This window comes from Fusarium proliferatum (assembly GCF_900067095.1).
Source record: "Fusarium proliferatum ET1 genome assembly, contig: FPRO_scaffold001, whole genome shotgun sequence".
Lineage (NCBI taxonomy): Eukaryota > Fungi > Ascomycota > Sordariomycetes > Hypocreales > Nectriaceae > Fusarium > Fusarium proliferatum.
This window is the reverse complement of record NW_022194790.1, coordinates 5,660,749-5,681,700: the sequence shown is the minus strand read 5'-3', so window position 1 is coordinate 5,681,700 and position 20,952 is coordinate 5,660,749. Positions and strand designations below refer to the sequence as shown.

The 20,952-nt window shown below is 50.7% G+C and overlaps 5 protein-coding genes across 5 annotated transcripts; 2 read left to right on the top strand and 3 right to left on the bottom strand.

The window, feature by feature from the left end:
- Positions 1-1,686: 1,686 nt before the first annotated feature.
- Positions 1,687-5,597, top strand: FPRO_00258 (putative protein kinase PAK1; the record flags this gene model as incomplete). The annotated part of the gene is made up of 2 exons (XM_031225590.1): positions 1,687-2,000; positions 2,171-5,597. The coding sequence occupies 2 exons, from the start codon at positions 1,687-1,689 to the stop codon at positions 5,595-5,597; spliced, it is 3,741 nt and encodes a 1,246-aa protein (XP_031076212.1).
- An 888-nt stretch (positions 5,598-6,485) lies between these two features.
- Positions 6,486-8,005, bottom strand: FPRO_00259 (uncharacterized protein; the record flags this gene model as incomplete). Its single annotated transcript, XM_031225589.1, has 3 exons — positions 6,486-7,120; positions 7,172-7,780; positions 7,828-8,005. The coding sequence occupies 3 exons, from the start codon at positions 8,003-8,005 to the stop codon at positions 6,486-6,488; spliced, it is 1,422 nt and encodes a 473-aa protein (XP_031076211.1).
- Positions 8,006-8,661: 656 nt separating this feature from the next.
- Positions 8,662-9,538, top strand: FPRO_00260 (uncharacterized protein; the record flags this gene model as incomplete). The annotated part of the gene is made up of 2 exons (XM_031225588.1): positions 8,662-8,972; positions 9,025-9,538. The coding sequence occupies 2 exons, from the start codon at positions 8,662-8,664 to the stop codon at positions 9,536-9,538; spliced, it is 825 nt and encodes a 274-aa protein (XP_031076210.1).
- Positions 9,539-10,233: 695 nt separating this feature from the next.
- On the bottom strand, positions 10,234-13,334 carry FPRO_00261 (uncharacterized protein; the record flags this gene model as incomplete). Its single annotated transcript, XM_031225587.1, has 2 exons — positions 10,234-13,060; positions 13,225-13,334. 2 exons carry the CDS (start codon positions 13,332-13,334, stop codon positions 10,234-10,236), a joined length of 2,937 nt encoding a protein of 978 aa, XP_031076209.1.
- Positions 13,335-15,456: 2,122 nt separating this feature from the next.
- FPRO_00262 (uncharacterized protein) lies at positions 15,457-17,717 on the bottom strand (the record flags this gene model as incomplete). Its single annotated transcript, XM_031225586.1, has 6 exons — positions 15,457-16,290; positions 16,337-16,447; positions 16,499-17,431; positions 17,486-17,495; positions 17,550-17,562; positions 17,660-17,717. 6 exons carry the CDS (start codon positions 17,715-17,717, stop codon positions 15,457-15,459), a joined length of 1,959 nt encoding a protein of 652 aa, XP_031076208.1.
- Positions 17,718-20,952: the final 3,235 nt, after the last annotated feature.

The window sequence follows — 20,952 nt, the reverse complement described above, 5'->3', positions numbered from 1 at the left end:
TTCTCAGGACGTGGTGAGCTTAGCACAACAATGAATTGACTTCGACCAGAGAAGGGTTGTCCGAGGGAATTATCGCAGTTTGGTAGAATGTCTCCGTCCAGTCAGATGGCGCCAGGGCCTCCATTGAGCAAACCGGGCATTTTTTAACCAATCTCAAGCACGCATCGATGTTACTGTTTCTGCAGCGCTGCAGAGGACACTGTAAATCGTCATGCCCAAAGCCATCCTAGCCAGCCCAAGCGTTGCCAAGACATTTCGGACAAGGCCAGGAAATGCTCAGTGCTGGCTCGCTTGAGAGGACCCTCGTCGGTCATGCCTAGGGAAAGCCTCGCTTCTGACTAGTTGTGGCTTGATGTTGAGAAATTGCGTCGAATGATGAGCCAAGCCAAGATGCGTTTCGAGATAACCTCATCTATACTTTTGTCGAGAGAGATGACCACGCCAGCGGCGACGGCGACGGCAACAGACGACGTGTGCTAGAGAGCGAGGAACGGAGCGGATGGAGGAGCGAGCAGGGGCCGAATCCTTGAAGGCGGCCGGTCCACTCCGTAGTCCAGCAGAAACAGACATCGCCGTCACAGAAAGAGTGAAAAAGGCGGCGTTCAGGGGAGTGTTGATAAGGAACCCACACCCTTTCTGATCGATGACTTGCTTGGCTTGTCTTGTCGAGAAGAGACGGATGGTGATATCTACTACGTAGACCATAGATACCTAACTTGGTAGACAGGTACCTGACGGCATTGGGCCTACAGTTGAAAGGCAAATTCGAGATGACTGCGCGGTTTATTGACTTGTTGTGCTGGCAATGAGTGAGTCGTCTTTTCTGCTGGGGACAACGAAACCTCGGCCGGGCTGAGCGAAAACGGAACAGATTTGTGTGTGTGTTGTATTTTGGTGACGCTGGACGGTGGACGGTGGCCGCTACTGACTGGAGATTTTGGGCGAGGTGGAGTGGATAAGGTCGAGGGGTGAAGCTGCAGTGTTTGAGGGCAGTGGATCTAACAGCGTATCTTTGAATTTGGCCTAGGGTTGATCTGAAGATGGTGAGGGAGAGAGGGCATGGCGCCATGGGTCGAGGCACAGACCAGAAGACTTCCTCGGAGCTCGCACAGTAGAGACTTACCACATTGGTACCGCTATCAGATCGAGCTCGGCTGCGACAACCACTGGCCTTTCTTTTCGACGGTCGCCACTACGAACCACACACCATTCAGAGTTGCAGTGAGAGATGGGCCTAGTAAAAAGAGACGGACACTGTGCCTTCCCACTCACAGGCAGTTCCATACCCACCTCCATCATCACCAACTCCACTGGGTCCAGTCCAACACCAACACCAACAACACTAAAATATCCACACCCCCAAACACACAAGACCTGTTCTCTCTTATTGCACTGCTCCACTTGCTCTACTCTTTTGTCCAGCCTATTTTACCAACTACTCCAGTCACCATCTCAACCTCTCCTCTCACCGAATCTCTTGTTCCTCAACTTCAACGTCTTGGACGTTTTCGACACTCACTCCCCTTCGATATACGCTTCTCTCTACACGCGACAATGGTACTATAGATCGATTCCTCGTCACATCCCGTTGTGACTTCAGCAACTCACGGCCCGCCTGTGCGAGCCTTCTGCACTCCCCTTCAGCATGTCGAGGCGACAACAGCCGCTCCAACAATCTCGCCCATCATGGATCCCTCACAGTACTACCAGCACCATCATCACCATTCCCACCGCCATCACCACAAATCTCTATCGCAGCAACAGTCGTCCGCCTCCCTCTCGTCGACGGCTCGCGGAGCCCCGCCGCTGCATACCCATCTCCCCTCCTCCTCCTCCATGCCTCTGAGGACCGCCAACAGCACTCCGATGTCTTCGCCAGGACTTTTCAGCCCTTCGCCTTCTAGGCAAAATCTCGTCACCTCCGTATCCGAGAACAATACACCTCCCAATTACAACCAAAGTCCTCTCCTGCACCCTTTGCAGATGCACAAAGTTAGAGAGTAAGCATTTCAATCTGCGATGGGAATATCGTATCGCATTGTCCGCCTTTCTTTTTCGCTTGTTCCGCTTCCAATCGGCTTTGCTCGCCTATGGTGGGGGAGACGGCCAGGGAGCCTGGCATGCACCAACCGTTTCACTTATCAGACACTAACGTATTTGTCAATCATAGGACACACAAGGCCCTCATTGACTCAGATACCGCCACAGGCCGCAAGCTCATTAACCAATATGAAGTGATTGAAGAAATTGGCCGTGGAATGCATGGTAAAGTCAAGCTGGCTCGTAACCTCGAAACAGGCGAAAATGTGGCTATCAAGATCATCCCACGTTTCTCTAAGAAGCGTCGCCTTGGAAAGGTTACAGCAAAGTCCCCCCAAGACAAGACGAAGAAGGAAATTGCCATTCTAAAGAAGATCCGTCACCCGAATGTCGTCGCCCTTCTCGAAGTCATTGACGACCCTGAGCTCAAGAAGATTTACATGGTTCTTGAGCATGTGGAACTCGGTGAAGTTGTGTGGCGCAAGAAGGGTCTCCCTCACATTTGTCTATTCGAACGACGACGCATAGAACGCGAAATGCGAGGCGAGCTCCCAACTCCCGAGGAGGACCGCTACGAACAACTACTCGAACATCGCCAGGCTATCAAGCAAATGAAACGAGCCAAGATGGCACAGAATTATCCGGGCCAGATGAACTGGAGTTTCGAGAACGGAGGGGCCGACGAGCCTAGTAGCAGCCTAGGAAGTCAGTCTCGCATATCCTCCATGCAAGACTTTGCCATCAGTGATGGATCACCATCGAGACCTACTTCACGACAAACCTTCCGCGATGAACAAAGGGCACATTCACGATCACGATCTGTTGTTTCGTCAACTCGGGCCGTTGAAGATCCCGACGAGTTCATCAATTGGGAAGACGACATGGAAACCCCCAGCGCTCTTCGATCAAACCCCACTTCGAGTACTGCGTTGGATGGCACCATGTACGGCCCGTACGTCGACGAAGGCTTCCGAGGACGTTCTCCCAGCATGGCTGATTCGATCATCTCACACATGTCCTCACTCGATTTCAACCCTCAACAACACGACCCCTTCTCAGACGACTTCTCCTACGTTCCATGCTTCACCTTTGACCAAGCTCGATCAACTTTCAGAGATACTGTTCTCGGTCTTGAATACTTGCATTATCAAGGTGTCGTCCACCGTGATATTAAGCCAGCCAACCTCTTGTGGAGTAAAGATCATCGCGTCAAGATTTCTGACTTTGGCGTCTCCTACTTTGGCCGACCTATTCGTGATGGCGAATTTGACGACACAGTGTCCGAATCTGAGGCCAAGGATTTCGACGATGATCTTGAACTCGCCAAGACAGTCGGTACACCTGCGTTCTTTGCTCCTGAGTTGTGCTACACCGACTTGGACACAGAACAACCCAAGGTTTCGGAACAAATCGACGTTTGGTCTCTTGGTGTGACACTTTACTGCCTGATCTACGCTCGAATCCCCTTCCTCGCCGAAGATGAATTTCAGATGTTCCGAAAGATCGCAACAGAGGAAGTATACATCCCCAAGCGCCGCTTAATGCCCGTTCACCCCTCAACCTCACCAGCCGCAACCTCCCTCTACAAGCGCCAGAACATGCATCCATACCGCGACGACAACGACTTGGTCTATGAAGAAGTTGACAACCTGCTTATTGACCTGCTGCGACAAATGCTCACCAAGAACCCCGAAAAACGAATTCGACTTCGAGACATCAAGCGTCACCCATGGGTCGTCCAGGATATCATGAATCCTATCGGATGGCTCGACGACACTGACCCTGCTCGCCCTTCTTCTGGTCGAAAGATCCAAGTCGATGAAAGGGAAATGTCATCCGCTGTCGTGCCTCTTACCTTTCTGGAGCGTGCTCGCTCAGTGGTCAAGAAGGCTGTTGGCAAGGTAATGCACCCCCTTGTGGAACGAAGTGATAGCAAAACGCGACATCGAGCCAACAGTAGTGCTGCTAGCTCCACCGGCGACAACGTAAGCATGTACAATAACGGACCTCCGACTCCTCATGGGCAGCACCGCGAGAACCGCCGCAAGAGTCTCCGCCCTGACGACTACTTCGCGAGTGCCATGCGAGATGCCGCCGCGGCGCCTGAGCATCCTCTCTCAGTCAGCCAATCAGTCAGCCCACAGCCCGAATCCGTCATCTATGACCCGTTGGCGACTGTTCTCCCCGAAGCCGGCGTCTACCGAGGCCATCATCATGCTCATAGTGAGAGCGAGTCGATACGCGAACCCGAGAAGTCATCTTCGGCAGCCTCTCTATGGCCCTTCCATCGTCACGCTCATAGCCATGGACATACTAAAACCACTCAACACTGGCTCCATCTTGGTTCCCCCATGCCCATCTCTCAAACCACTCCTACTACACCTTACTTCTCCAGCCCAGTCGACGGACCAGATGACTCTGGGGCCGAGACAGTCCGAAAGACTCGCGACCTGGACTTGACAGATTCCATGGATGAAAGCTCGCGGTCCAAGTCCGTCGACCGTGGCCTCTTCTCCAGCTCAGATAAACGCGCTGAACCTAAGGTGGGCGTCAATACTACCGTTGCCCCCGGCAGTGTCCAAGCACCACCTCGTCATGGAAGACGACCTGTCAAGTCCGTTGACTTGGGAAAGGCTTCGCACCATAGACGCTTGGAAGCCTCTATACTCTCTTCATCTCTTGCCGTCGCCGCCGGTCAACAGCATAGTCACGCAGGTTCCACCCGCTCTGTTGAACCTTGCAACAAGACCCGACCGCGATCCCTTCAGAGAATGGATAGCGCCCCGATCACAAGAACGTCACCACCTCGTCACTCGGAAGATCTCTGCATGCGACGATGTGATCGACAAACTGAACAGATCAGTTACTCTTGCCCGCCCTCACCCATCCAGGAAGAATGGACTCGAGATGAACCCCTTCCACGCGCAGATACCATGCCCACCACTAAGTCGTCAAGTGTCGATTCAATGGAGGCTTTGGCCACCCCATCGACTAGCCCCAGTGTCACCAGCCCTGTCTCAGCGCTCCCTTCTACAGCCAGCACATCAGAGCGGATGTTGGCATTCCAGTCCGATCCCTCTCTGCCAGCCCTGCTCAGTGGTGCCAGCTCCGTTTCAGCCGACATGGAAGCCGAGCTGTTGTGCAAGCCAGGCATTGTTAGCGCTCACCCTCAGCTACTCGAAACCACCGACAGTCTGACGCCACCGGCTTTTGACAAGGAACCCAATGGCTTTCCCATTGATCACGTGTACGGCAATCCTCCTGCCATGGACAGTGGCTCCCTTGCTGTCCATCTGGAAGGTGGTGCACGGGACTCGGTGACTAGTACTCCCGTTGCCCGGCCCGTTGACGATGATTTAGACGACGATGGCAGTGATGACGGGATCTTGCTTATGGCCACTAAGTCAAAGAAGAAGCCAGCGCAGACTACGTCACGACCTCCAGTCTTCAACCCTCGAAGACGTGACACCAACATTAGCATTGCGAGCACCGAAACTGCCAAGAAGGTGCCAACCTCTGCATATGGTGACGAGGGGACGTCGCCCTATGAAACATGATACCCCTTCCCCGTTTCGTGGCATATTTATTAAGTTCATTTATTTCTCTTGTCACATACTTTGTCAAATGCCAGACAAGCATTGAGAGTCTTTTTCATTATGGGTTGAGTTGCATCTTCAGTTGCCTGGAGAAATGTTTTGGAGCATGAGGCCTTCGCTTTGCACGAAGCTTGGCATCACATCAGGTGTTTTCTTGTTATTAGATCGTTGCTCGCATCCCAGAGAGGGATCGTTACTGCATTGCTATTTTATGGCATATCATGGGTGGCTCAGTTGCTATAAATATTTATCCCGTGTTGTTTTTGGGACGGATAGTTGTTCGTGGGAGGGATGTATGGATGAGGAAATGAGAATAATGACGGGTTTATGAGCTGGAATGAAATCGAAGGAGGAGGATAAGGATGAATATGTATCGGATGAACGGCAGAGAGGCCCAGAACGTCACCGCTTCGTCGGAAGCCAGTCCTATGTTGACGGACGCAGTGTTTATATATATGACGAGAAGGAGGAGGAATAAGAATGAATCCCTTGCATTTTTTCATGCTGGGCTATATACAGCGGCATCATAGCAGCCTGCCCTAGGGAACAGGGAGGCTTGCGTGCATTTGCATAGATACGGTGGAGAGATTTGTTGCTTTCTTTAGCTGGATGTCATTCCATCTTGCGAAGATTTGTGTCGGTGCTGTGCATCTGACACCGATAATAATAGCCCCTTGAAACTGCAGAACTCTGAGCCTAATATGTGAACTTACCTGTATAAACTTCGATGAAGTTATGTGAGCTTATTATATAAACTGATATGAACTTACGTAAAATTATGTAAACTTATGTATAATAGAAGTCAAAATGAGTCTGATGGTATATTAAAAGAATAACTATACGTGTCCGCTAAACGGCAAATTCCGATACTACCTCTTCCTTTTTGCTAGCAAGGAGTGCTGATACCACCAGTCCCAAAACACAGACCACTAAGACTCCAGCGGCGTTGACGACTGTTCGCATGGCAGATACCGGGGGTTTCTTGCTGACGATATCAACCAGGATCTCATCAAAGCGCTTGGCCATCTGCTCTCGCCCAAACAAGTCCTTCACTCTCGCAGCACCCTTGTCGCCCATCTTCTGCACATCAGCATCGCTAAGTTTCAGCGCACTGCGCACGACATCAGCCCAGGCATCTACGTCCTTTGGCGATCGTAGCCATCCCGTCTCGCCATCAACGATTGTTTCTACGGGGCCACCTGAGTCGGCAGCTAGTACTGGTGTACGGGCAAGCATGGCTTCTAGGGGCACGATGCCGAAGTGCTCGTTGGCGGGTGTGTAAAGAAGAATACGTGCCGAGCGGAGGAGCGATGCCTTGAGGGAGTTGGGGATCGAGAGGAGAAAGAGAACTGGAACGGTTGCAGGCGCAGATAGAGCGGTAATGAGGGTCTTTGTGGTGAGATGTTCGAGACCGTGGGAAGAGGCGAGGGTCTCGAGCTCAGAGTGATATTGGACATTCTCAGCGACGCGAGGATCGTAGCCGCCTAATGACAAGTTAGTATTACTTTCAGGTCAGAGGCTCATGTATATCCTACCTGCAAGAATGAGCCTGCATCCCTTGCGCTCAGCTTCAGGAATGGAAGCAAAGGCCTTGATCGCAAGACCAATATCCTTCTTCCTCTCAAAGCGGTTGATACTGAGAATAATCTTCTCCCCCTTGAACGGAACATCACCATCACTGCCAACATCCTCCTTCTCCCTGACTTCCGTGTCCACACAAGGATACACCACCTTCGTTTCCGTACGCTTCTTCAAATTCGGCCACGTATTGTTAACCACGCCCTTCGTGAAACCCGAATTCACAGCCACAGCGCTCGCAAAACCCATAGTCCATTCCTCAAGCCAGTCAAACGGACGTCGGTACAAGCGCTTGAGGGCAGATTCGCGACCTTGCGCGAGGAGAAGATCGGGGAAGTGGCAGTAGAAAAGGATGGGCGAGGATGGAGCGATGTAGCGCATGAGAGGGAGGCCGGCGGAGAGCTGATCGACGATAAAGGCGCGGGGTCGTAGAGCTTGCAGTTCGCCAGTCAGAGCAATGTGGATGAGAAGATGGACGTGACGAAGGATGGCGCAGAGGATTGTGAGGCGCGAGAGGATAGACATTGGGATGAGCCAGTGGCCGCGAACACGAACATCGAGGGTCCCTAGTCCCGTTAGTCAACTCGTATACAAACAGTCTTGGAGTTCTTACCATCACGACACTCATCAAAGCAATGCTTCGGATCGCAGTGATTGGTAAATATCACGACCCGATGTCCCCTCTCCTGCAACCCGACCGCAGCATCGACGACAAGACGCTCAGCACCTCCAATGCCAAGATCAGGATGGAAGAAGACGATGGAGTCTTTATCTTTGGCGTCCGAAGCCATGATCGCGGTCTTGGTTTTTGGTGGTGGTGGTGGTTATGAGAGGCTATGTACGATGTTTGGTTAGTGGGGGTTTTTTGGAGTTGGAAATGAAAGCTCCAGTGGGGCTTGAGAAGGAGGCCTGCTATTGGCTGGTGATAACTGGACAAGGACCTTTATCACAAGCGATAAAAAGATTTAGGTAGGCTTAGTGTATTTTAGCAGAGCTTTAGACCAGTTTATTCTGGCACCCTAGTTGAACGTCAGAAGTTTTATTTCCCTTCGAGGTTGGGGTGCGTGGCTGTCATGGGAAGTGGGACCGTTTCATCATGAGCGGTACGTATCCTTTTACCCCAGAATCTTTAAATCGTTCACATGCAAGAGGCTCAAGGCATCACGACAAACAATACATACATTATTAATAATACTTGGACTCGGGTACTAGTATCAGTATCTCACTCTCCAGTATAAAAACCCATGAAATTTCTTGTATCATGTGATCTCTCATATGCCGAGAAGCCCATCTCAGATTCATCATGTATCTCACTTTACCCCAGGCATATCCACAAGCCGAGGTGTTTTCCTTAGCCGGCCTTCAACTCCACGGCTCTTATACCACCCAACAACGCCCACTCTCCCTCACAACCTCTCATCTCACTCTCAAATCAAACCATAGAAAAATGTCTACTCTCTTCACACTCCCCATCGCAAAGTGCGGCGCCCATCCCGGCGGAACCCTCACATGCACAGAGCCCTCACCGAGAGTCTACCTTCTCACCCTCCTCTCACCACCCGACAACCGTCTTACAACACCCGTTCTCAAAGCCTTTCTCAACGCTCTTGACATTATCGAGTTTGGTTATCCTCACGGTGTTGTAGCGACTACTTCTGGAATCCCAAAGTTTTATAGCAATGGTCTTGATCTTGAGCATGCTGTTGCGACAGAGGGTTTCTGGCCTTTGCTCTATGATGTCTGGGCTCGTTTCTTGACGTACGTTTACAATAAGACTGAGTGCTTATGAGTGCTGTGCTGACTGTTTTAGATACCCTATGCCCACAGTGGCTCTCATGAACGGCCACGCTTTCGCAGGCGGTCTCATGCTCGCCACAGCCCAAGACTATCGCCTCGCGCCAACCCCACGAGGTTTCCTCTGTCTCAACGAGCTTGTCTTCGGCGCACCCCTCAAACCCGCCATGTCAGCTCTCTTCCGCATCAAGTACTCCCACTCAACCTACCGAAGCCTCGTCCTCGAAGCCAAGCGCTTCACAGGCGAGGATGCCCTCGCAGCTGGTATCGCCGATGCTCTTGCGCCCAAGGGTCTCGAGGACCTGCTCAACTTTATCAAGGACAAGGAACTCATCGACAAGAGCAAGTCTGGTGTTTACGGCGTGTTGAAAATGGAGATGTACGCTGGTTTGGTCGAGTTTATGAGGGGGCCTTCTATGGAGGCGCATGAGCAGAGATTTGAGGAGGCGCAGAGTAGGGAGGGTGAGAGGAAGGAGTTTGGAAAGGTTTGGTATGAGCAGTGGTTGAAGGATACCAAGGCTAAATTGTAGATGTCTATTCTTGTACGATGTAAATGTGAGCACATCCGTTGCTATTTGTAGAGTATTTGATGCCCTGGCCTACCCTCACATACCAAAATATCAACCTCTTTACTTAGGGCCTACCCTTATATACCAAAATCACTCTGTATATCATCGGCAAATGGTGGTGTAGGGGTATCTACCTATAACCTATAAACCTTCTAAAACCCGAACCTAAATCCTAAAACTCTCTTCCCTGCACCACTCTTCGTTTTTTGCAGTTCGCGTGTTCGAATTCAGGGTGAACAGGACAACTCTGTGAGGTATTTTAAGATCTATCGTGACACTGTGATGCTTTTTTGTCGAGTCGAAGGGCTAGCAGCCACAGCTTACAGCCTTCACATCCATACTCACTCTGGATTCATGTCCTCACGAGTCACGTCGATTCAGTGTATAGCCCACTACAGCATTACCCAACAGGTACAGGGGAATGCTATCAAATATATAGCTACCAAGCAACATATCATTAAAAGCCAAGCCTATATCCATACGCCTACTGCGCCAAGCTCGAACTTAGGAAACTTGGTATAACGTATTAGCCCTATTTTATTGCTCCCACCAAACGCCATATATGCGTACCAAATACGCCTCATAAATATACCGGGCCATCCCTCGTGGGTATATGCGATTTGACATGCTCAGATCTATTATATAAGTCCGCCGAATCAATGACCGCCCTGACCCATGTGCGGATGCTGATGCTCAAAAAGACTCAACACATCTGAAGGTATGTAGTCTAACCAAGGCCCCATCATGTCTGATTGCTGCAGTCCCAAGGCAGCAATGTCTATATCCTGGCTGTCGAAGGTGATGCCATCCATGCTCCCCATATTTCCCCAGGGCATCACATATGGGAAACTCGTTTGGCCAAAATACATGGCGTTTGCCCCTGAAAGAGTCGTGGCTGGGTTCACGCCATTTTCAGCCATCGCTGTCGGTGGCGAGACACTGTATGTATCAAAAGCAGTGGAAGGTGGATTTGTCGGCGTAAACCTCGACCCAGTGGTGTAAATGTCATTGGCCTCACAATCCTCGGGCAACCCATCGAACTGAACAGTAGGGCGAGTTTGTGTACTCGTTGCTGAGAGGTTCGAAGTTCGGCGAGGTACAACCGGGCGAGACGACTGCCGCACAGCTGAAACATTGGGCTGGGGATAAGCTGGCGCAAGCATGCCCGTCGAGTCTGGTAGACTCTGCCGAATAGGGTCAAATATCATATTGCCGGGTGGCGTGCTGGGAGCTCGTGCCGGCTGTGAAGTTTGAGCTCCAGCTCCTGGCGTCGAGTCTCGATTCTGATACATGAGTGTCAGGCTCGAGTTTGGAGAGTTGGCAGTTCCTGCCAGAGTCCACGCTATAGGCGGGCCTGACATCCTTGGTGATGCCTTATTCTCGAATTTGGGGAACGGGTTGTTCAAGGCACCGCTACTGCTCTTGCGTCCAGCTTTAGTACTTTCATATTCTTCTGCTGTATACGTTTCGCAATCCCATATCCCTTTGGCCCTCTGGTCCAATGCAGTGATGATGTAGGTAGCTCCACCCCAGTACATTTGCACTTGTTGCAGAGAATTAAAGCACTTTTGGTAGTTCTGATTTGCTGCCGAAGCCAGCAAGGAGTGTCGTGAGGATTTGACCTCTCGAGGTTTATTACCTCCTGGAGCGTCCGGATGATGCCCACCTGGTGGTGAGTTGGCCCGTGAGGGTGAGCTTGATGCGTTTGCGCTTGACTCCATCACAAAGGCGCAAGCTGCAATGTAGATTGGCTGACTAACAAACGGATTTCCAATAAAACTCTTGGAGTCTATCAAGTCTGCAAATGACAAGATGTCGCAAATCGTTTTTGCGCTGCTCATGCTGAGCTCGCGACTGTCTGGTAAAAGTTGTAACTCACTGCGGAGTTCAGCAAAGGGTGTAAGGAGAGTCGGCTGATGAAGGATGATGAAGAGAGCATGGAACCAGAAATGCAGTAGGATGAATGTGGTACCCTGGCCTGCTCCCAAATACGCTTTGAAGTTGTTTACATTGAACTGTAACCGCCAGTCCCAACTCTTGTAGAGCCTAGTCAGCTCATGCTCCATCTCACCAAGCTTGTCCCATGTTTCCTTGGTGAGATCCTGTGCATTGCGAATTTTGTTGAGAACGTCGCATACACGTCCGTAGAGGTGGATTATTTGGAGGAAGATCGGGTAGGGTGCTGGCCAACCTGTCGCTGGGTCGATAAAGGGCTCCGGGAATGAGAGTTCCAAGTCGTCATCTCGAAATGTGACAGGCCGTCCCGTCCCTGATGAGATGACACGATCAAGGATAAAGACCGCCCAAAAAGTATCCATCCTTTCTTGTACGAGCTCCTTTTGTTCTTGAGCACTCAGCTGACTCGATTCACCTCCTTTCGCCTCGGAGCTTCCTTCGTCAGCCGGATGGCGGCCCCAATTCTGAGAATACAAAGCGTCCTTCTCGCCATGATACTGAACTCCCACCTCTTTTTGCAACCCCAGGTCGACAGCCATACGAATAGCAAGCCCGAGATACATCCATAGAGCGCTGTCCTGGCTTGCTCCAAAGCCCTCATAAGCCATGAGAAGACAAGCTTGCACAGCACCAACAGTCGGACATGGGAACGTATCAACAGTGGCTTGTCTGGCTCTTTGCGCAAACACTGCGCCCCTTTCCATCCTTGGCATTTTGTCGTTTCCGTTTGTAAGGATTGGCGAGTCGGAGAATCTGGCGGCCAAAGCGCATATTGAGTCAACCAGGATCGGTTCAACTCTCTTTTCTTTGACCATCCGTAAGAACTTTGACTGTCGAAGGAATGGGTAACTGGAGCCCATTTGCACAAAGAAGGTGTTGATGAGACTAATTATTAGTGGGTGAACTGGAGCTGAATCGTTAGGGTCGTATGTAGGTAGTTCCTCGCTGACTACATCGCTCCCAACAGCTGAGCTGCTTCCTTGCGGCCCACTATGTGTTGATATCGGTGACGTCCCAGCCAGTGAACCAGCAGTCGAGCGCCGGCGATCGCGCACAGAAACAACCATTTGTTTAAAACCAGGCACAATGGCAGTTGGGCCGAAGTATCGAAAATAGGGGACGCGGTGACTTTCGGAGCGTCGCACAGCAGTAGGAGAAGTTGGTAGAGTGGAAAGGTGATGGCCATTCTGCACAGTCGCATTCGGGGTTTCGCGGTCTTCAACCTTTGGATCGATCATGTTTGCGAGCGACATTGTCGTCCCTGAAGCTACATGTGAATTCGGAGTTTCAGGCGCGTGCTGTGATGGCACAGACGTCTTCTCGATCTTGATATTCTCATCATGGTAGTGGCGGGGTTCGTGCTCGTCTCGTTCGTGGGCCTGCTTATCCAACGGCGATGGTTTCTCACAATCCTCCCTCTTGATTTCTTCAGGGTATCCTAGACATTGGTGGCCATTCTTGGTACAGGTAGAGCAAACAGGCCGTTCGCCAGCGCATCTCGTCTTTCGTTTCCGACAAGTCAAACACCTGAGCCGCAAAGGGGTTAGCACCTGGCAATTGGGTCGGGGAAGAGTTGGGCATTGTGTAGCAGGAAGATAGACTAGACTAGAAGACGATATACTGTGGAAAGTAGAGTCATGCGACTCGTTCTGTGTCACGATGTTATGGTGGTAGGACCGGAGTATACTTACGCAGCATTGATTCTACGCCGCTTAGAAGGCGGTTGTCCTTGATTATGTACAAAACGAATCGGACGCGGTGGCGGCGGAACCGAATCCGATGTATTTGTCTGGGTGCTCATGACTTAGAACATGGTGATGCTTCTCCTGGGGGTCGTGTAGTTGGGCGCAGAAGCGGGCAGTCGTTGGGAGTTGAAGAAGCCCAGCGCAATATGGAGCCAGGCGAGTTTAAGCGATCCGAGTATGATGACGAGTGACAAGCTGACCAGCGGGGTTCGACGTCTTTCCGGGCGTGTTGCAGAAAACTGTGGCTGTCGATGTTGGGCAAATATGCAACAGGTGGCGAGGCAATGCAACCTCGGAGAAGGAGGACGCAAGGCAAGGGATGCGAATGCGACAGGAGAGTTGTTGCGATGGTTCGTAATTTCTAGGCGAAGGAGTTAAACTGGTGATATTCCCGTACATAAGCTAGAAGCCGCAAAGCTGGGCAAGGGCGCATCAATGGTTGAGGAGCATGGTCTGGATTGGGTTTGGGTAATCAATCAGGAACATGAAACTAATAGGCGACGGCACAGAATGAAGCTCGTGAAGTAGACCAGGGGTTTGAGATTAGGCGATGAGAGAGGAGTTGACAAGGACTTTAGTGTTGAGTTGTGCCGTGACGCAAGAGAAGACGGATACAATAGAGTAAGAATTAAGACGGCAACATTAAGAAAATATGACTAGAAGAAAGGATGAGAGGGAACAAGATGCAATGGCAAAACGAATATGATTGCGAAAGTGGACGACAGGGAATTGAGTGTGCCCGGTCGTCTGGGGACGGGGATGGTGTTTAGGCAGGTGGGGTAATTGCTCATGTGGAGAGAAAAGAACTGCAAAGCTCAAGCCTCAAGTGATCAGAGACATACGCAACACTCAGAAATAACTTACAAGCTAATATCCTCCTATTTCGTCGACAACAGGTGTGAGTTTGTAGGAGAGAAAAGGAGAGGCTCTATCTGAAGCGAAAATAAGGAGCCAATGCAACACAACAAAACTGGGCATAAAAAAAAACCAAACATCGTCACATCAGTGGCAATAAATACCTACCATTAGCCTTGATCCCTCTCTCGTACCTCAGTCTCTCCTCTTTTCCCTCCGTCATCCCACTCCCATTCATCCTCAGCCCTTTCCCACGGATTCATCTCGTCCAATCCTCCTCGTCCAACTCCTCTTCCTCCTGTCCCTGTTCCCCTTTTCTAGCCGTCGCCCCCAACCTTGTTAGTGAGAACCAACGTAACGGCCCGCTTGCCGCCTTGTTCAGCCCCCTCCCAGGACCACGATGATGCTCTTGTGCTTTGCATATTGTGTCTCACCTATGCATTCTTACAGATGGGGCTTTGTCTTCTAACCTAGTTGCATGCGTTGTATAATTGGATTCCTCGTATATCAACCATTCGCTTCCAAGTTCTGCCTGCTCTCTAAGCGAATTGACTGCAGGTTGGTGACAGACCATCTAATTGTTTCATCTTGAGTGATGAGAGTTCACCCCACGCCGCTAGACAGTTGTCAATCCCATGATCCGACAGACAGCCATCCCGAATAAGCCGGTCCGTAACATGGATAAAGCCAAGAAACCGGAGTTATTAATTAACTTTGGTCCCAGAATGCGGGGAAGCCATTTTCAATCATGGTTTGTCAGTTTCCAGTCGCGCACTTGTACTCGTACCCGGCTGCGTAGAGACTCAAACACCACTCCTCACCCTTTTGGAATATATCTACATCTTGATGGCCTTCCAACGCCAATGCCAAGCTCATGCAGATCATTATGCACTGCCCGCAGCATCATCGCCCGATGAAACAGAGCTCACAAATCTGTTGAACGAGTGGCGAATGATAGCGAGGTCCACTAAACAGGCATATCATCCATGGTGCTCTAGGACTTCAAGTGGGTATAAGCAAACAGACAGGTAGCCGTCAATATCCACATATTCTCTTCATGTTCCATTATAAAATACATCTCATCACGGTCATATATGCCATACAGATACAGTCGACTTCCATTCAGATAACCGTCCCTAAAATCACCGTATAGTGCCGCCTCTACAATTCCAAGTGCTCCCAGCCATCCCAAATGTATATATCACTACGCTTCCCATTCCTTTTCAACTCCAATAATATCCAGCTGTGAATGATTGCTGAACGGGTATCGCCAGTTCGCTGTTGTCGCTATCATATGACTCGTCCGTATTTTCCTTTCCTTTCCTATCCAAAAACGATGGTTACGCCCATATCTGCACTCACTCTTCTCCAGAGATCACCACCACTCCTGACACCCATCATCATCGCCTCTTCTTGCTGCTGCAACATATCGGCCTTGTCCGCACGTCGCCAGACTTCTTGCGCGATAGTCCATGCACGATCAATATTTGTCATGCCTTGCCGGCGGTTGATAGCAATGAATGCCTGTCGGGCAAGTTCACGATCAGCTAGTGTAATGGCCTCACAAGCAGCAACAAACAGTGGCCAGAGAAGAGCACTCATAGGGCCAGTATTGCTGACTGTTCCGACACAATGGGTCAGACTGATATGAGCATGGCGCTGTACGAGCGGGTGTCTCCTCGGGTAGCTGTAAATTGTCCGGTAAAGGTAGACGAACGCAGAGTGACGATAAGACAAAGCGTTGCTAAGAATACTCTGGAGTCGGCTCCTTTCTGCAGTTTGCTCAGGGCTCAGTTCCTCTGGATTTTGGTTCAGAACAGAGTTTTCGGGGACGGCAGGATGCCAGTCCTCCAACGCCGCCTCGATAGCCGTTGCAGACGTCTCAAATTCCGTTCGGAGAACAGCAACCTTGGAAACCTCTTCGTTTGCAACAGCAACATCAAGCTGATCCTTGAGTGCCAAGAGGTTGGAAAGCCGATGGATGATTGGCCATAAGGAGGTGGCCATGCCCAGCAGAGTGTCGACACTGCCCAAGGGAGATGTAGCGCCACAAGAATCGAGAGGAGGGAAAGGTGTAAGATAATTTGTGCCGGGAGCACTAGAGAGAGGAGCAGTACCAAAGGACAGTGCTGCAATAACATCGTAGAAACGGAATGCCTGAAAATCGTCAGCAAGTTGCTCATTGATCCAGTTGAAAACTTACCCGCTCCAAGAAAACACCAGTGGGATCAGTGGCAGTTCCATTGTTGCTCATGATGGTCATGGCGCCTTTGAGATGGCCATCCACGATATTGGATCGACCCTTTTGTACCAGCTACAAGGCGTCAGTTACACTGCTAGACATTCGATCGATTGATCGACTTACCACTTCATAATACACTAAAAGCATGATAGCAGCTAACAACTCATTTCGGTTTGCGCCCGAGCCCTTCTGAATCAACCGCGCCAGACCCTGAATAGCTCTGTTGTGAAAATAGACACTCTTCTCGTCATTTTCAACCCCACGGTACTCGAGATGAGCACTCGCTAAAGCATAAACAGCGTTGGTGACGGCAGGGCTCTCATGGCACAAGGGAAGCACAAGCTGCTGGAAAGGATTGCCACTCTCTTCGCGGAAGACGATGAGATGCGACAAAACGTTGCAGAAATGGTCGACAAGGGCACGACGGTTCGTACGTTCGGAGAACTCTGTGAATACCGGAGCGCAGAACTCAAGTCGAGGGGATTGTGTAGGAATAGGCGCGATCATAGCCAGCGAAGGGCTAGGGGTAGCGTATGCGGCTGCGTATGTGCTGGCATACGTTGTTGTCGGAATATTGATGGTGATGGACTCCCGGCGAACAATCTCTTCAATATCCTCCTCTCCGTTCTCAATATGTTGAACGACATACTTGGAATCATCGAACGGGGGCAATTGGAAATCGACAGAGTCAAGAGGTGAAATTATTGGAAGGTCCGTGGTCGCCCAGTCTGTAGGGTCATTTGTGGATATGCTGGCGGTACGATTGACGAGAGAAGTGTTGAGCGTTGGTGCCTGTGTCGTAACAGGAGTGTCGTCGAGTGAGTCCTCGTCAGCTGATCCATCATGCGCATCGTCGTTCCATTCGGAGGTAGCATGGATATCCAAAACATGAGTTGCCCTGTCCGAGCTCGACGAGGAGTTTGTGTCAAATGGCGAGCAGGGAACAGTTGCTTCACGCTTACGCCTCTGACGAGGTCGGACAGGTTCGTAATTGCACTCCTGGCCACGTTCTTGGCATCGGGCGCATGCAGGTCGAATCTCGTCACATTTCTTTTTCTGTAGTAGCTAGTCAGTATCATGTCCACTGTACATGTAGAGTGAGCTGTGTACCTTTTCCTTGCTATAAAGATTATTAGTTAATTGCTAATATAGGAAGAGAGAAGCAATGACTTACCAGTAACTGCATCCTGTGCGATGAGAAAAACGTCTGAGTTAGCACGTCCTTTGAGTTAAAACGAGGAGCATTGCTTGTGTGACAGAATGCTTCCAGAATGATTCACATACCTGCGCGCGAGCGCTTCTTAGGGACCTTGGGTGGTGCAAGTCTGGTGTACAGCAACATCGTGGCCGTTATGTGGTGGCGAATATAGATGATCGAAGGATCACAAAGTCAATCATGCGGTTTCCATCCAGGAATTGGGATGGTGGCGCATGAGCTTTGCGGGTATTGGTGGGAGACGTTTCGAGCTTTACAGTCTCAGCACAAACCGGATGCTGAATGCTATGTTGAAGCAAAAGTAGTCGTCGACTGAATATTTTGAATTGAATAACTGATCTGCGTGTGGGGGAAGTAAGAGGGGGAAATAAAGTCCACAAGAAGCCGAGGATCTGGGGAGAAATTGGAGCGGAGGCGGGAGATCGGTAGTGATATTTAACAAGTAGTCCAGGAGATGGTCACGAACGTTGGCTAGGGCGAAATATGACGATATAATCAAACAAGAGACAATGGTCAAAGTTTAAAAGGCAAGATTGAGGCCAGGAGCAGGATTATGAGTAGGACCCAAGACGTGAGGGGGGGAGAAGAAGGGGAAAAAGAAGAAATGGAAGGGATCAAAATTGATGCCTCGTGCGTCTCTGGGGCGTCATGGTTCGGTCTACCGTCTAACAGAAGGTCCCTCCTTGCCAGTCTCGTCACTCACTACACACCATCGTGATCTTTCAGCATCCACGACAATCATGGATCCCTGGCCCTGGCTACGACACTTGCCCGAGTCTGGGCAAAGCTACCTTTTGCTAGCTTGCGGGGTTACGGGCGCTGGTCTGCAAGTGCACCGAGAGCATCAGAAATCTGCCCTGAAGAATTTTGTAACCGCTGCTCCTTGTTCTGCGGAGAGCATGGAGATTTGGGGGGATGAAAATGGGACCATGGGATGAATTTGCAGGGGGTAACGGAGAGCTTTTGCGGTGGGATGGAGAATCGGGGTATCAAGGCCGATGAATTTATACTGTGTTTGCTCTGTCTATTCTCCAGCAACGCACAGTGACCCTACAGTATGAGTCTTTTTCCCCGTTTGGTGCAGAACAAATGCAAATCCACGCCCCCGCTCGTCTACAGCAGGTGACTTTTCTTCACATGAAAAGCGACCCTCTCCTCTCCTCTCATCCAACGCCACCCAGAGACAGAGTTCTAGAATTGCCAGGAGGAACTGGACGTTATCAATGTAACCCTCTCCAGCTCCCCAAGACTGAATCAAGTATTCGGAGTCAAGCACCGACCTTGTGTCCCTGCAGCCACCAAATGGCATCCTCAAAAGAGGCAAACCACGGCCCAAAACCACATGGCCCTGGCATTCTTTTCCCCGGCGGGCTGGAAAATCCGGGGTAATGAGACTGCCAATTCAGCACCATCCGGCTGCCACTCGGCCGCTTTCGGTCCAGATGGTGATGGGCAACTCGCTCTGACAGGCGCGGCAAACCAGAAACCTGGCTAATTGCCAGGCCAAGCAAGCCACTGAGAGCATCCGACGCCATGCCCTTCCCGCCCCCGCGTGCTTTGCCGGACGCCGCAACCCTTCCGTTTAAATGCTGCATCGGTCTGAGATCTACGCTCTTCAGGAGAATGGGAATCCTCAGGAAGATCGCAACAAGGGGTGATCACTTCCCCCGCGTGCGAGTCTGGTGGGAGGTTCTGAGTCGATTATGACCGGTTCGCTTGCGCAGGAACGGCAAGAATCATTCGTCCGCCAAATAAAGTTCATGGACCCTTAATTCCGCCCTTTGATCGGCAATGCTCTCAATTCAGCATCAGTGGAGATGAATTTAGCAACACGAGCTACGACGTTGACGACGTTAACACAGCGTTGGTATACCTGCCAATTCTAGAAGCCGTCGGCGAGTTTATTGCCAGCGTCTGAGCGTAGAGTGCCAAGCAAATCGGAGGCTTATGGGCAAGATTTATCAACGGCAGCCACCGATCGTGAAGCTCGAGTGCATCTTGGCCACGGGGCCACAATAGCTCTCGTCTGGTCTTGAAAGTGGCGCCTGGTGAAGCACCGGCATGCAGCTAAAGTCGCAGGACCCTTGAGAGGCCTAACGATTCTTGGCAGCGGGCAGCGGCCGGGTCCTTTCTACTGTCTTGTATGGATACCCAACTGTCGAGCATCCATGCGATATTTGGGAGGTCCAACTTCATGATATGAGCGCCAGACCTAGGGAGGTTTGGTTTGGTTTGTCTCTGAACAAGCATTTGCGAAGTGGGGAAGAGTCAACACTTACACAATCTGGGCTGATGATTGATAATGCTACTCTCCGAGTACCTTACTCCATCCTTCAATCTTATGATCGTAGTGGGTGGTCAACTTAGGCTCCTAGCCATCTGCAGCCACTACTGCACTACCCTGTTTGGTCTTGGACTTCTCACCGAGGATTCACTTTGAAGGTTGCGAGTATTTGCGCACTGACAGAAATGACGTTCTTTATAGTTATTAAGGTTAACGAAAATGCTTCTTCTCTGATCATTTCCTCAGAAAACCGAGGTCCGCAACATCTTAGGCGTCCTGCTGATGAAGACCGGCTCCAATGACGTCTCCACCTACCACCAAAGTCCAGCCTGTTCGTGCTCACTAAAAGACTCTATTTTAGGATAAACCGCCGCTACCTCACGATGTCAACAGTCATCTCAAACCAGGCATCAAATTTTTAAAGCAGAAGCCCCTTCTGACCGCCAAGCTAATTTTGCTTGATAAAAGTCAGTTGCCTTAGTTGACGATCGCAAGGCTACCAGAGGTTGACCGCTTAGAGCCGGTCATCGGTCAACCTGGCCAGCATATTGCTCTCACGGCAAGGAAGCTTTTAACGAGGACAGCCGAAGTGCATCGCTTGTCGGAACTTTTCAAATGGGCCTATGATCGCCCAGCTGGGGTGATGTCTACACAGTACACGATTTATTGAAGAATTTCGTTCAATCGCAATTCTCACCTGTGCCAGCAAAGGGTGCCTGTCTTCATAGTAGCTTGACCTCGTCAGCAACTCTCAACTGACTTCCATTATTCTCTATTACTATTATGCCTCCACCCCCGAAGTTCTCGGCCCCCAATCCCCGGTGATTTGGATGAACTTCTGTCGTTATGGACAGGGTTCCCTTCTCCATAAGACACTTGATTCGTGGCCTTGTCTACTTGTCAGACGGACAACACCGCTGAATGGCTGCCACGGTAGCAACGCCAATGCACTTGAGCGCACCATATGCTCCCAAACAATGCACTCTCCGTTCACAGTCGGCCACTAAGAGCTTGAGAAATCCGTCGCCGACCAATCGTGAGATGAGAGACACTGCATTGTCTTGAGGGATGGTATGG